Source organism: Dermacentor variabilis, chromosome 8 (assembly GCF_050947875.1).
Source record: "Dermacentor variabilis isolate Ectoservices chromosome 8, ASM5094787v1, whole genome shotgun sequence".
Taxonomy (NCBI): domain Eukaryota; kingdom Metazoa; phylum Arthropoda; class Arachnida; order Ixodida; family Ixodidae; genus Dermacentor; species Dermacentor variabilis.
The window spans coordinates 107,674,148-107,690,754 of NC_134575.1; the positions used below are offsets into that span (position 1 = coordinate 107,674,148).

At 45.1% G+C, this 16,607-nt stretch overlaps 1 protein-coding gene across 2 annotated transcripts in view; it reads left to right on the forward strand.

Annotated features, from left to right (window-relative positions):
• LOC142590536 (WD repeat-containing protein 13-like) overlaps positions 1–16,607 on the forward strand; it is a 47,322-nt gene that overhangs the window by 5,796 nt on the left and 24,919 nt on the right. For both annotated transcript variants that reach the window (XM_075702729.1, XM_075702730.1), the window contains exons 4-7: positions 2,447–2,501; positions 8,107–8,231; positions 11,648–11,730; positions 15,325–15,459. In XM_075702729.1, coding sequence (XP_075558844.1) covers positions 2,447–2,501; positions 8,107–8,231; positions 11,648–11,730; positions 15,325–15,459 — 398 coding nt within the window. The remainder of the gene's footprint in view (positions 1–2,446; positions 2,502–8,106; positions 8,232–11,647; positions 11,731–15,324; positions 15,460–16,607) is intronic.

Here is a 16,607-nt window from a genome sequence, read left to right on the forward strand (position 1 = left end):
CTTGCATTTTACCTCCTTTTGAATGTGTCTGCAATGATCGATAATTGAACTCGTGCTCAGCAGCATAGCCACTGAGCCGCTGTCACGAAGGGTCTGTGAAATTGCACATGGAACCGGCTCCCGACATATTGATGCGTTACTGGTTACTCATCAGTGGAATGGTTAGCCCATCACACTGCCATGCAAAAGTAACAGAGTTCGAAACCAACCACCAGACCAACTTGGGTCACTGCGTGTCTGGCAATGTATGCACATGTACAGCTCCTCAACCAACCTCATTAATGGCGACATCGATCACCGTAGACGCTGGAATGGGTAGGTACCACTGTTTGAAGAAAGTCTTTGACGCCGACTTGGAGTACCGGGTCTGTGCCACTCGGTCTGTGCTGGTCTTTGATGAATCTCTTTGATGCAGCTTCGGTCACTGGGTATGTATGTGCCAGTAGCTGTGTTCCGCTATTCAGTGAATGTCTTTGACGCCAACTCTAGTGATTAGGCATGTGCCAATGGGAATGTGCCACTCTCCAATGACGAGGAAAATCCCTTAAAAATATCCCAAGCTGAGCAGAATCAAACCTGCATCGCAAGGGTCCCTCAGGGACAGCATATTAGCATGCTGTGCCACAAACGCACCGGGTATGTGCCGCTTTTCAGTGAATGCCTTTCACGCCAACACTTTGGCAAGCTACGCCATCAGAGCACCGGTCATGTGCCCCTCTTTAATGAACCTCTCACCAACTTCGGTTACCGAGTATGTGCCACTGAGTGTGCGGCCAAGGAGGGAGGGGACAATTCTCAGCATTCGCAGGCACCAGTGCGCCACACTTCTCGTCTGGGAAGCCACGCACAAGCTTCTTGACAGTGCCGCTAGGGGATGCAGCACGGCCAAAAACAAGTGCAAGAGAGGAGCGTTGTTTGCACGTGGTGCGTTTCTCTGCATTCGCTTGCACCAGCACACCATGCATTCCAGAGGTCACGCACAGGCTTCCTGGTGGCAGCACTAGATGGCGCCGAGTGTTGTTGCGTTTCGCCTGCGACACGTGGTTTTGCCGGCGCGACTGCGGCGGGGCGGCAGACATTTTGGCCCGATCGTCGTCGCCGCAACACTCATCGCCAGGTGTTTCCAGGCGCGACTGCGGCGATGCGACCGCCTAGGGATCATCCTCGCATTCCAGTCATTGTGCCCGAAACAGGCGATGCCAAAGCAGGGATCTCATTCCAGTCATTGTGCCCGAAACAGGCGATGCCAAAGCAGGGATCTCGTTCCAGTCATTGTGCCCGAAACAGGCGATGCCAAAGCAGGGACCATCCTCTCATTACAGTCATTGTGTCCGACCGGCAGCGCCACGACAGGGTGCTACGAGATCGTGCTCGACATGGTGCTACGGCATCGCTACGACAGTGTGCGTCACCATTAGCCCATTGTACATTCACGTGCTCGTCTTTTGAGGGGTTCCTTCTTGCCCTCAACTGCGAGAGTATAAAAACAGCTGCCCCCGGACGCCAAAAGGAGGGCTCCGATTTCTTCTGTTGAGTGAAGTGCTCTCCCGTCTCTCTACTTCGGTCAACCTGACCGCCAACTCTTTGCGATGTTAAAATAAACAAGTTGTTTCGTTGTTACGAGTCGACTCATGCTTTGCCGGGACCTTCGGATGCTTCCAGTTGTACCCCAGGCCGCCAGGCCAACGCTACCCTTGGGGCTTGCGACCCAGGTACAACCACGGGCGTCAGCGCCGAGTTCCCAACAGATCGTACCAGCAGTCGGATCAAAACAGTGTTCTTAGAGAAGCACGAAACAGGAGTCCCGCTGAAGCACACACCTCATACATACGTTCTTCTGAAGCTGGCGATAAATTGTGTTGCTGTATTGATTCAGTGCTAATGCATTGCCGTCGACTGGCATTGTGAGATGGGTTCCGCCGCAATTTTCTTTTTTTTTTTCATTTTGGAATGGCGTGGAGTCAACACATTCATTTACTGTTAATGTGATTTTACTGTGAAGTGGTACAGTAATACTTGCCGAAACCTGTTCGACGGTGTCACCAACTAAAACATGAGTGCTAGCTTTCAACAAATGGTTTATTTGAAACCGTGGCACACATAGAATACATTGACGACGTCCATGAGCCATGACAAATGCCACGTGCTAATATATATGTGTGCCTCGCTTACAGATAAACCATTTGTTGAAAGTTGGTGCTCCTGTTCTGTCCTCAATCTTCATCCCAATCTATTCAAGTACTTTACACATGTTGCTCTGCAATACATGTTCCAGTGTATGATAACAGCGTCGTCATCTTCAGGTGTAAATCGATGCACCAGTACTGCATGATGCTGTTGAAAAGAAATACAATCTGTGTGGTTTTTATCTTAGAGGGCTGTACCTTGCCTGTAACCACTTCAGAATCACATGCAGTTGGCTTACTCCAGTGTTGCATTGCCGTAGGAGCAATCGAAGTCGGAGCATGGGCGGCCGGAGCAACAGTCGGGCAACACTTGAGGTAAGCTGCTCTCACTCCCGGTTTGATTTGTGGATTCCTTTGTTGTTATTATTATTATTATTATTATTATTATTATTATTAGTAGTAGTAGTAGTAGTAGTAGTAGTAGTAGTAGTAGTAGTAGTAGTAGTAGTAGTAGTAGTAGTAGTACATAGTAGTATTAGTACATAGTTGGTGTAGTATAACAGGCATGTACACCCCCATCGACACACCTTCTTAATTCATGAAATTGTAGGAGCTGCAATAGTAAGTTCATTTGGGGAGATTGGGGGAGATCCAGAAATTCTGTGCAGAGTATTTGGGAAGAAATTATAACACCATTTATAAGGGGATCAAAAAGCACAAAAGACGGGTCTAAGCTTAGTTTAGACGGCAAACACTGTCACTTTTTGTGTGATCTTTCTGTCTGATGTTTTCAAGAAAAAGAGATAAGGAAAGACAGGAAGAATAAGCAGAATATATCTCCTGCTGTTGTCCCTGCACTGGAGAAAAGGAAAATAGGGTACTGAAGATTAGAGTTGAGAAAGAAAGAAGGAAGTATCTGACATTGTGTTTGTCTAAGTTAGTCTGGCAAAGGGTCACAGAGTCGCACAAGGCGACACAATCATCAGCAGTGGTTGAAAAATGAAAGCCCCAGCCTGGAGCCAACATTTCAACAAGGAGGCTTGCCTTCTTTAGCGATGAGATAACAAACTAATTAAATCAAATTACATTCTGAAAATTTGCATGCCAAAACCATAATGGAATTATGAGGCACTTATGAGGGAGACTCCAGATTAATTTTCACCACCCTGAGATGTTTATTGTACACCTAAATCTAATTACATGAGAGTTCTTGCATTTCGCCCCCATTGAAATGTGGCCACCTTGACCGGGATTGAACCCGGGGTCTCGAGCCCAGCAGAGTATTGCCATAGCCACTAGACTACCATGATCACGTGTGTCACTGTCTTCTCATTGACCTGGGTCAATGAGATGACTGTGTCACATAGTGTCACACATTCCTAGTGTGTAGCACAGTCCGGTCTCTTTTAACTAACACAGCATGTTCACAAAGCCATGGTGATTATTAAACAATATGGAGCATGTCATGCAGTACACATTTGTGGTGATAGTTGACTGGTCTGCCACATTGCTGTCCATCAGTATTCATTGTTGCTTATGAGCTTGCATATGTTTTTTCCTGCTAGAAAGCAATGCACTTCGCCACACTGCACCTTTTTTTTTCTTTTTAAGACTACATTCTTGCATGTGCGTTTATAACATTACAGGCATGCAGTGGCAAAGTGGCATTATTACTACTGTGCAAAGTGGGAAAATTGAGTTGTTTCCACCAATTAATAATGTTGTTTTCATTGCGGCAAGCATGAAAATAAAGTAAAGTAATTATTCAAACAGTTCCCTGACGCAGTCATTCTAACGGAGCTGTAGTGTACCCCCTCGAGCAATGTAAAAATGGAGCACCCAAACTGCTTTCAGGAAGTCATGGCGGCTAAATTCACACATGCAGCCTAAAAACGTTGAATGAGACTAAATGGTCAACGAGTAACATAGTTGTTACACATTAAGATGGCAGGTTCAAATACGCACATCACAAGTAATCAGTGCTTGAAAATGAGTTCACTCATCCATCTCATACTGCTTATGACTGTGCCTCTCAAAATGCTCAATCTGGCTGAAAAGTGAGCAGGCTTTCGAATTGCAGGTGATGCTGCCTACCAGCCAGGTAGCTGACCGGTCGGCACAGCCTTTAGCAACACCAACTGAATGCTTTATTTCCTTTCCTGTGATGTACGTCTAGGGGCTTGAAGCGTTGGAATAGAACCAGATTTGAGCAAACAATCAGTCAGATTCCCTTGGAAAGGGCTCAAGAAAGATAGCAAATGCCATGGGGTGTTGCATGTCATGATAGCGTCAGTGCTTCTGGTTGTAACCAACCGCCATGTGCCAAGAAGCCAACCGTCTATTAGAGCAATAGAACTTGTGTCAGGCCTAGGAGAAACACAGTTGAGAGCAGCAGGAAAGTTAGATATAACAATGAGAATAGAAAATTTGGAGGCTCGGGATTCAGTTTGCCCACACAGGCAGGGTGTAAGTTACCACTGGCAAATGCCTTCACACGACATCCTTTGGTGGACTCAAAAGCCAGGCTGATAATTAGAATGATGACATGTAATCGTTGCCATCCACATTACTGTTGCAAAACTACCGTCACAGTATGTATAACATATATAAAAAAGACCCACAAAAGAAATAAATCACCTTTACATTCTCAATTTCGTCTGAGCTTCAGCAGTTGCAGTGTGATAGCATTTCTGCATTTTTTTATTCATTTGGATGAAAAAAATTCAGGGTTGGACCTGGGGTTCATCCTATTCCTAACGTGCACATGGCTACAGTGTATAATATTGACCAATAACTTGCTTGGATAACTTTCTCTTTACATAACATGTAAAGAATACCTTGACTGTGCTCATGGCTAGAGGTCATGAGATGGTGCTAGGCCTTGAGGTGCTTGCAGCATGCATGCATTGTTTTTTAACAATTTTCACGTAGTATACGCTTAAGGCAAGTAAATGATCTCAGTCTGAAGTTAGCACCTGTGTTGTATTCCTAGGTTCATTTTCATTTTTTCCCTTTTCTGCACTAAACATCTTTTTCGTGTAAATAAAGAGACGCATCTGGTGTTGTGCTCTCAGTTGTCATTTTCTGTTTATCATGGCACTATATTTCAAGGAACTGCTTCTGATGCTTTCCCTGATGAAAGATCCCCCGTACGAGATAAGCACTGCACTCTGTAGATTGCCGAGTCATCATTGTGTATTTCTGCATGCTGTGATGCATGTTGCATGTTTGATGTGCACTTTTCATGATGTGCATGTGTTTGTGTCTGCTGTCTTCGTGCAGGAACTGAGTGTGTCCAAAATTTCTCTCAAGGCAAGTACTGCCACCTAGTGGCTCTTGTTGCTTCCTTTTTTCTCAATAACTAAGAAAAAGCTTGCAGTCTTCTTTTTTTTTCTTAAGTTTGCTGTCTCAAAACTTGCATGGTCCCTTTAGAAGCGGGTTCGCATTCTCAGACATTTATACACTTGTTCATGCTAAGCTATGGACAACTTTCGCTGGGTATGACATGCTATGAAAGAAACTCGACATGACCCTAACTGTGCCCCAAGTGTTATCAACAACTTGGAAAGTGGCACCCCCTTGTTTTAGCGTCGATGGACAGGCATTGAAAAAAAAAAAAGATAGGATACTATGGTTGAGTGGATGCTGTCAAAATCCTTCATGTCGCAGTGGGCTGTTACGAGAAATAACCAGGTGACATTGTTCCTTGCCTTTCACTTTTGAATCTTTCTTGACTTACCATGTCTCCTGCCAGTAGGAGGGACTGATCTGCAAAACAGTATGATAACTTGCTAACACAGATTAGCTTAAAATTCTCATTTTTTTACCTTTTCACGTTCACCTCAATGCTAACACCCTTTGGCTGTGATTACACCAGTGCCTCAATTAAATTTTTTGTTATTCTCATCACTATGGTAAAAGTTTTTTTTTTTTTTTAGTTGTACACACACCTTTATAATGGAAAATGTGATGCCATGTTGCGAAGATGTATCACTGCTGTTATCTCTAGTGTGTTAAGCTAGGTCACGGTTCTCGTCACGACAAGAGTGGTGGCGTTCCAACTTAAATTCTTTTGTCACGGCAGAAAGATGCAATTAAAGGGGCCCTGAAGCAATTTTGTAACATAGTAAGAATGTGCTGCTGATCTGTTAATAAGGCTCCTGTGAATACGCGAACCAAATATCATCGCACTGCATGCAGGATCGAATTTACAATCTCGTGTCAAAAGCAGTGAAAAATCACTTGCTCTCACTTTTGCAATGTTGTCATGCAGCACCATCACAAGCCGCTTTACCCACAACAGCTATCGACTGCTTTTGCAATCGGGAGAACATTCTCAGTAATAAATGCTGTAAAGCAGTTGCAAGTTAGCGCCTGTGTGTGTCACGTCTCACTTTTGTCCTTGTCTTTTTCACGCTCTATAAGCCTCACTCAGTAATAAAATTATTGCTCATTTGAGTTAAATGAATGAAAAATGTATGTGCCTGCAATCTCAAAAAGACAGAAAAGCCATTTTGTTCTTGCACTGCCAGTCTGAACGTGACAGTTGCGCGTTGCTGTGTCTGCTGCACACGACCACCACGAGGTGCTGCCGTGAGTCGTCTCGCATTCAACCTTTTTGTCCCTTATGCCCCTTTGCCATCTCTGTCATGTAATTTCCAGCACGCTAGTAGAAATAAAAAGAGACGGAAAACTGCTGATCAGTCTGATAACTGCAACTAACTTCGCTTGTGCTTGAAGGATTTTTAAAAATTTTGCAGTCTGAGATTCATGAGGCGACATAATTTCATAGTGATGTCATATAAAAGTGTTTGAGGACCCCTTTAAAGCGAATGAAGGAGTTACTAAACTACTAGGGAATTCTTTCAACATGACTGCATATCTACTTGACTGTCTGAACAGTGACGTAGGTGACATTAGCTGGAAGAATCAGCTGAATAAATGCAAGAAAGTTTGCCAATTCATTCAGGAAGTAGCAGTGAATTGAAACAAAAGCATGGTTGTTTTAAAAGTACAAGACCAACACTGTTATGTAGTAGGGGTGTGAGAATATTTGAAATTTCAAATGCAAATCGAATAGTCCTTGTTGTTCTATATGTATTCGATTCAAGAATTTACTAGTCGAACTTGTCGAATGTTAATTTCTGTTCAAGTTTTAGGTAAGAAACAGTAGTTGTTGAAGCCTACAAAAAAAAAAAAGATGTACGTTACATGCAAGTGGAGACTCTTCCAAATGATTCTGCTGAGGGAGAAAGATCGATTTTTGAGCAGACACACCATTTCCTGAGTGAGCACGTCGAGGTCACTTCTGCACAATATTATCTGGTCGTCAAATAAGCATGCCACAGCTTAGGCAGCTTGTGAGCTTGCCTTCATTTAGGCAACGCAATTTATTATTTCACCAATCTTTATGTGTTTGGATTCATCCAAAATGAGATGCACTGTTTTTGTATTGCTCCTGGGTCCTTAAACAGGCATGACGCTCTGCTGTGTGCATCTGGTGACATGCCGTTCCTTTGTTTCATTATTGTCATGATCACTGGTGCATCGGATGAGATCACCTTTCCGCTGTTTCTCATTTACATGCTTTCCAGTTGATAATGTGGTGCTTGGGTGAGACAAGGATTGAAAGAAGAACGCAACGCAGGCGCCTGTGTTGTGTTCTTCCTTCAGTCCTCGTCTTTTGCAGTATGCACACATGTCGACTTCGCAATTGACCTGAGACCCAGTTGTTGATGGCATTAATGCATCACGAAGCATAAATAAGTGTTTTTATTTTCAACTGGACTCAATGGTACCTTTATATTTCACTTTCTTTAGAAAGCAAGAATATTCTATATTTGTTTGAATTCGACGATTTCATAATTTGCACACCCTTATTATTTAGTATACTTTTTTACTCGCAATGGATCACTTTTTTTTTGGGAGGAATGTCAGAAGGGTTCAGACGAGTGAAAAGGTCCGTGTTGTTCTCACGCAGACATCAGACTCGTCAGAGAGTCGCCTGCAGGCAAGCGGAGAACTCTCTCGCCGCGGCTCCTTTGGCAACCAGCGCTCCTTGACCAATGAAGGGCTGGTACCCACGTACGCTGCTGAAGCCAGTCGGTAAGAACAGTCTGCACAAAATGAAAGTGTTGGCCAAAGGTATTGGGAAGGAACTTGGAAGCTTGGGCTGCCTGCTTTGCAACAGCTCGACGGTGTCAAAATGTTGCAGTAGCATTATGCTCCACATATCGAGCTTTGCAGAGTCCGCCAAACTTGAACCTCAAGTTGTTGCAGATTTCGAGCCAGCACATATGGATTGCTGGGAAAGCATGGAGCAGATTTTTATTGCATTAGCATTATTAAGTTACTTGGCACACTTTTGGAGGGCTTTCAATGTGTGTTTGTATCTTACCGTTTTCCCACCTACCTAGGCCACTGGGTAGTTCGTGGTCAAATGGATAGTGCATCAGGCTGCTGTGGTGAGGTAACAGGGTTTGTAGCCAACCATCGGAACAACTTGGGTCACTGAGTATGTGGGATTGTGCACGTGCCTCTCTTAAACGCACCTCTTTCACGCCGACATGGGTCGCTGTAGATGCGGGTCTGGGTAGGCACCGCTGTTCAAAGAAATTCTGTGACGCTGACTTTGAGCAACTGGGTGTGTTCCACTCAGTCTATGCTGGTCTTCTACGAGCCTCTTTGATGCCACCTTGGGTTATGGGTAGGTGCCAGTAAGTGTGTGCCGCTATCCAACGAACATCTTTGACACCAACCTGGGTATCTAGGTATGTGCCACCGTTGCGCTACAGTGATGGAAAAAGTCCCTTGAATTTCCCCAATGCTGAGCAGAATCAAAACCACGTCACACAGGTTCCTCGAGGACAGCTAATCAATGTATTAGCAGGCGGCACTGGGTATGTGACACTTTAGAACGAACGCCTTTCACGCCCAACGCTTTAGCGAGCTGAGCCATAAATGCACTCGGGTATGTACCGCTCTTCAATGAATCTCACGCCAAATTGGGCAACTGAGTGTGCGCACTGAGTGTGCGGCAAGCGAGGGAACAATTTTCAGAGTTCACAGGCACTGGCACGCCACGCTTGCTGTCTCGGACGCCACCCGTGGACTTCTCGGCAGTGCCACTGGATGGTGCAGTGTGTCCAGAAAAAGAAGTGCAAGAGAGAAGCACGGTTGCCACAAGACAAGTTTCTCAGTGTTCGCATGCATTGTCACACCGTGCCTTTCGGAGTCCATGCACAGACCTAACGGCGGTGGCACTAGATGGTGCTGAGTGTGCTTCAGGAAGCATGAAAGAGAGAGAGTCCCATTGCTGTACATGCTTCAAACATACCTCGTCATGATGATGGCAATACATTGTGTCGCTGCATCGATTCAACGCTAGTGCGTTGCCGTTGACAGTCATCGTGAGATGGGCTGTGCTGGAATTCTTTTTTATCTTCTGCCTCACTCGCTCTTTGTTTGCCGCCACTGACAAAGAAAAGTCGACATGCCTGCAGTGGCACAAAAATGCTCATGGCCACGTGGTAGGCACTGTGCTTCCAAGTACCCAGTGATCAGTGTGTATCCTCTGATGTTTAGAAGCAAGCGGAAATGTTTAATAGTGCAAATAGAATTCTTGGCGTTGTCAGACCATTTTTCCTTCTGGCTACGTAACCTAACCAAAAATATGGGTTGAGCCCGAAGATAGCACAGTCTAAGAATATGTGCCGTTTCCGAAGGCAGCGCAGTCTAACACGTGGGTCGTTCTCGTGGGTATATGCTACCGGGTATGCGCAGACTCATAGTTGCGCTACCCGCCGTGGTTGCTCAGTGGCTATGGTGTTGGGCTGCTGAGCACGAGGTCGTGGGATCGAATCCCGGCCACGGCGGCCGCATTTCGATGGGGGCGAAATGCGAAAACACCCGTGTGCTTAGATTTAGGTGCACGTTAAAGAACCCCAGGTGGTCAAAATTTCCGAAGTCCTCCACTACGGCGTGCCTCATAATCAGAAAGTGGTTTTGGCACGTAAAACCCCAAATATTATTATAGTTGTGCTGCTAGAGTGTACAGCATGGCAAGAGGCAAGCATGAAAGAGGCGACCAGCTGCGGTACATGGCCGTGCCTCATACGTGACACGCTTCAGATATTCACGTACTTGAATAGTCATTGTAGATGAGTTCTGCCAAAATTCTTTGTATTTGTCCTAATACAAGCAGTGTTGAGCACTCTTCCCAGCTTGGTTGTGCATCATTTCTTGTCTAATCTCCAGTGGGACCAACAGGGAGAACCACAAATAAGCTGACTGCATACCACCAGTAAACGCTGTCGTGTCATGAAAACCATGACCCAAGCATCTGTGCATCACATTGATGTCCACGTCTGAGACGAGGACGCTAAGTCTAAATATCAAAGACATTTCTTAATACTTGTTTGTGCATCTGCCTGCAGTAGTAAGCCTTGTGAATCCAACGGACAGTGAAACCCAAGGAAAATAACTGGAGAAAATCAGCTGAGGTATAGTTTTCTATAACTTCCATAGGGCACTCCTGCCCCTGCAGGCTCATCAGAGAGGATGCCTTGACGAAAAACTACAGCATGTTTATTCTATCATCTCTTCCTGCACAGTTACTGAGCAGTCAATAAGTACAGCCGCCCTGATTTTTAATAATATAGCGCGAGCGTCGACTGAACTGCTGGTGAGCGCCTTATAACGGCGATAAGCGTGCAACAAGAGCGTGCAACAAGGCGAGTGCAACAAGGCAACAAGGCTCGTGCGCGAACTCTCGCCTTGTTGCACGCTTATCGCCGTTATAAGGCGCTCACCAGCAGTTCAGTCGACGCTCGCGCTATATTATTAAAAATCAGGGCGGCTGTACACTGTGCACAAATGAAAACATTTATGTCCTGTCTATATGAATGTGGCAAAACCCTGCGCTTGAATCTTATTTGTTGGTGCTGTTGCTGTTTGTGAGACCCCTGTCCCATTTTTCGTGGTGGTATTGCCAGCAGCTTTGTCTGAGTGATGGCCTCTTGCAAACAACAGTCTGACATGTGGCACCAGAAATAGTGCTCGACCATTGACCTTATGGGCTCACTGTGACCTCGGCACAGTAGCACGAAAAGTCTCGTCTTCCTATGAATCAGATGCACAGTACATGTTGAAGTGAGTCGACTGAACCGAAGAACTGAACCAGATTGGCACTGCCTTTGGGGTTCCATAGTCAGTAAAATTTGGTGCCTCCATTTGTTCATGTTCCCAAAAGAAAAATGAAGCACCAGCTTGCCTTTGCAGAAGGGTTAAAATCCGGGCCAGTGGTGCATAGTTGAAGAAAAAAAATCTGTCTTTTGTGACTGGTTTTTTTTCCTTCAGCTTGCCTTTATCGGTCACGGTAACTTTATTGAATTGGAACTGGATCTTCGTGGGTTGTATTGTCCTTTGAAGCACTAACCAGTCAAGAGCATTTTTTACTGAATTGTGTCATTGTGTGGTCACCTCCTGGAAGTGTCACCGTAATATTGTGCACCACCACGCAGTGCCATTGTTGGCGGTACAAGCATCTCGGAGAACTATGCGTTCGCGGGCGTTCACCACATCTTTGACCAGCACCGCGATGCCGGTGAGTACAAGAGGAATCCCAGGTTGGTGCCATTGCGTTTAGCAAGAGAACCCGTTTTTTTTTTTACTTGTCCTTTCTTCGAATTCTAATTTATTGTTCCCAGAAATCTCTTGCATATAGATACTTATTTGTCTTTTCGGACTCAACAAAATCGTCTAAGAGATTTCTTTCATTGCCCATTGAATGCATCAAACAAGCTGTTATATGCCAGCGAACGATGCCGAAAATACACGCCAGTGAATGACAGAATAAAGGTAACATGCAAACAAATTTTGTATTCTCAGCAAAGACAGGTCTTTTTGTTAAAGTGGTTGTGCTGAGCCAAGGACGCCAATAAACAGCTGCAGTGACTTGCCTATCTTGCAATGCATCTGGCAAAGCCAACTGTGTAATGTCCAGGCAATCCAATACGCCCAGCTGGCTGCAGTGCTCTCTTCTAAAACTCAGCCGCTCTGTTGTTTGTGCTTTCAAAATGTGTTCTCTCTCCTTTCTTTCTCCACTAGCTGTTGGTGCTAAGTGTGGTGTAAGTGTGTCCTAACATAAAAATTGTTACAGCTCAAACAGATGCAACCACAAGTATCAAGGACGGGACACAAGCGCTGGAAGTGTCACAGTACACAGCGCCGGAGTACTGGGACACAGCGCTTGTGTCCCGTCCTTGATACTTGTGGTTGCATCTGTTTGCGCTGTAACAATTTTTATGTCAAGTATGCACCAGCTCGCCCAGAAATAAGTTTTAATGAAGTGTGTCCTAAGTTGGTGCTAAGTGAGCAATCGAGAAAATGCGTCTCATCGAAGTGCCTCAGCTCGTTATCCACAGCTGGAAAAATATGCGATAGACCCATTGCTGCACCAGCAGCTTGCAGTATTGTCGGCATTGCAAAAGGGCATGGGTGACACCCAGCACGGCTGTTGCTAGGGTTAGTATAAGCTTGAACACCACCTACGTGTTGCTCCACAAATCCTGAATAGGTGGGACATGAATCGGACTACCTTATCAGGTGAGTCGGCACTGCTGTACTTTGTGTACCTGGCAAGCTGGTTCTTCAGTCTTTACAAGCCTTCGTACAACAGTTTTCAATACTTTATAACAGTACAGTAACTTGCGAGACTTTATGATAAGGTGGCCCTGCTTTTAGAATGGCGTTACTCTACTTTTGTTCCCAGAGGTACACTGCAATGTTATTCATCAAATTTAGAGAGCACTTTGAGTCTTCTTTCTTTGCGACAGTCGCCGATAATTCAAGTGCTTGTTTCAGGTATTTTTCAATGAAAGACTTTATTTAAGCCACATTGTTGAAAGCCCACCATTCACAACATTAACCCATGAGGGGAGAACGGGATTGAGGAATTTTGGCAGCGGGCTAGTTAAGTCAACATAACTTGACATTGTGCTCTAAAGTTATAAAAAGCTTTGAATGACGAGAAAGAACATGGATACACGACACAGACTGTGACATCGTAAACCTAAGGTAGGTAGCACTCGGGTAAAAATCAATAAATCGACCCGCCATGTTGGTGTAGTGGCTACGGCGTGCTGCGAAGCCCAAGGGCACAGGATCACCCCGCCGCCACTGCGGCATATCAATGGGGCAAAATGCAAAAACAGCCATATACCGTGCAATTGGTGCATGTTAAAGAACTCCAGGTAATGAAAATTAATCCAGAGTTCCCCAGTACAGCATGCCTCATAATCAAATTGTTTTTTTGGCACATAAAGCCCCAAAATTTTGTTTTTCTTTCTTTACTTTTCCTTTTCTTTTTTTGAAAATTGTTAGTCAAAAGAGCAATATCTCAGGCTGGGGCCAACGTTTCAAAAAGGAAATGTGTCTCCATCAGGGCCCCAACAAAGACAAGACATCGCAGTTTTATTGCAATAGCAGTTGTACGGACTCTCGAGGTGTGTTGACGTTGCCGTCGTGCTGTCACGGTATCTACACACAGTGCACTTGGCTGCAAAAGTGATTAAGCCAAGTAAATGCCCACTGTCCTGCTGTGCGGAATTAGCTCTGCCAGAACCAGGGCAGCATTTCCACTGCTGGCGTGAGTGCTGTGCTAACGCACACATTAGCATCTATGCTGGCCATCTGTGGGCAAAATACTAGTATCAGTGGAATGGACGGTAAACAGTCAAGGTAAATCTAGTACCTAGCTCTTTCTTTGGGGGATGACGAATGTTGATGGTTATGCTTCGGCCTCATCTTGTGCACCACCGACATGCGTGCCCTCAAAAGCTGTTGGTGGCGCTCATCATTGCACCAGCTTTCCTAGACACCTTGAGTGAAATGCTAAACCTTGTATCGCTTTCAATGATTTACCTTCAGGGGAAGCTGTCAATCTTTGGTTATGCATATCATGTGTTCATTTTAAGCTGCATTGCACGAAAAAACGTATACATGAGGTGGAGGTTGTCAAGGCAGTCATAGTAGGAGGTTAAAGGGTGCCAAGCGAGAAGATGCTCTAAAAAAGGCCGTTTGCGATAATCCTCTCTGTTCACGAGGTGTCGCACCACTTGAAAAAAAAAATCATCTGGCCGCCTGACACAATGTAGGTGTGGTTTTTTTAAGCACAGAATAAGATTAGTGCTATCTGTCCAGCCTTGCAAAAACACCTAAGCAGTAAGGAGCAGCCCAGGCACAATCAGTGTATCACTAAATATGGAATGCAATTTGTTCCCTGCAGATGTCGGATGGCCTATGACATTCCTTTTGCCTGTGGAAGGCTGTGCATCAGGCAAATGGGCTGGTGCATTAACGTTTGGTTTGGCTAGGAGAGCACCACTGCTCACTCTAGGGTGCTGCCTGTTCCCACCTTGCATTACACTGCCGTGAATGTAGGTGTGAAGCAATTTTATTAGACGAATTTTATTGGTCGTTTTTAATCACAGTGATCAACTAACGTGAGAGATAGTGGAAGCTCTCCTAGTCAAGAGAGAATGGCGACACACGCACTAGCCAACCGTTGCCGACTCTGTTCAAGAGTTAGTTGAATGCACTTAAAAAGTCTGGTGTGTTGACCCCCTGAACCCTTTGTCCATGCATATGTTTTGTTGCTCTTGTTTTTAATTGTCCACTCTTGTGTGCGGTGAACTTCAGTTTGATGTCGGCACACATCTTGTCCTTTTTTCACCTTGTGTCCTCATCTTCTTGCTCTATACGGCTATAACATGAAGTCATACAATCTCGCCCAAGATTTCACTCTGCTAAGTTAAATACTATGTCTTTTGTGAAATCAGTAAAGATATAAATTAATCGAGCGTCCTCGTCATAACATGGGCTCCAGCAACGCCCCTTGTTCGACCACTTTTGGCCATTTTCGAATCTTCCTATAAACGTCGTATCTTTGCATGCATAACTGTGCATTTTTCTGTACTGAAAGTGACAGTTGTAAATGAATTACATGATTGCAATGTCATACAGCCTCAAAGCAGTATGCAGGAAAAAAATTAAAGATGTGTTTACAACGTATCCAACGAATCACACATGGCTAACCTGCCACTTTTGCAATCGGGACAGGCAGCCTACATTAGTAATTCTGCACATGTTGGGCTGCTGCACGCCAAGTAAACACAGTTTGCATACCTCGTCTTCCCAGTGACCTCAGTGCGGTTTGCAAACAACGAGAAGTACTTGCTGGGCTGCTCGTCTGCGGATGGGAACCTGTCCATTTGCCAGTTGGACCCGCCCTGCGTGCTTTACATGCTCGAGGGGCACCATGGCAAAGTCACTGGTGAGCCTGCTACTGTGGCTCTGGGATACACTGTGATACCTTAAAACTTTGCATCTCTTTCATTTGTGAATTGGTGACTTTTGCCATATTTGCAGCTGCTAAAGCTTCACAGTTTCGGGCTTGTGCCATACAGCTTACTTGGGCCCTCCAAAGGTCTTTGCATTTTTTATGCCGTTCTTAGGGCACTTCTACTTCATGCACTTTCCAGGGCTATGTATGTATGTATGTATGTATGTATGTATGTATGTATATGTGTGTGTGTGTGTGTGTGTGTGTGTGTGTGTGTGTGTGTGTGTGTGTGTGTGTGTGTGTGTGTGTGTGTGTGTGTGTGTGTGTGTGTGTGTGTGTGTGTGTGCGTGTGTGCGTGTGTGTACATATGCAATTACGTACGTGCATATGTGCATATATACGTATGCACATGTGTACATATGTTTCTTTGTAAACATTCTCCTGCCTACCGGTATTACTGGGTAGTCCATGGTCAAATGGGTAGAGCATTGGGCTGCTGCGCTGAGGGAACTGGGTTTGAAACCTACTGTCGGACCAACTTGGAGCACTGAGTATGTGGCAGTGTGTAAACCGTAAAGATTTGTGTAAAGGCCGCACCCCCAACTTGGCAGCCCAAAATTTAAAAAAAGAATAGGAAATTCTGACGGAGAAGAAGCAATTGCGTTCTCTGCCCTGATGCTGCGCATGCACATTGGTGAATTCTCACGCACTGCATACTTCCGTGTGCCACTACTAGATGGCGAGAGCCGGGGGGTGCACAAGCCACCGGCTGCGCCGGCACATTTTTAACCAAGAGGTTTGGTCCCATGTAAGGGCCACACCTAGTCAAAGTTGTGGGAAAAAAAGTGCGGCCCCTATGTGAGTCTATATGGAATATATGCTGCTCTTCAACGAACCTCTTTAATGCCGACATAGGTCACTGTAGATGCAGCACAAGCAATGCTTACCTATGATTACTTTTGCTCTTACAGTAGCATATGTAACATATAGGAGCACACAGCACTGAACATGTGTCTGGCTCCTGGCCTGGCAGCTCTCTCTCTCTCTCTCTCTCTCTCTCTCTCTCTCTCTCTCTCTCTCTCTCTCTCTCTCTCTCTCTCTCTCTCTCTCTCTCTCTCTCTCTCTCTCTCTCTCTCTCT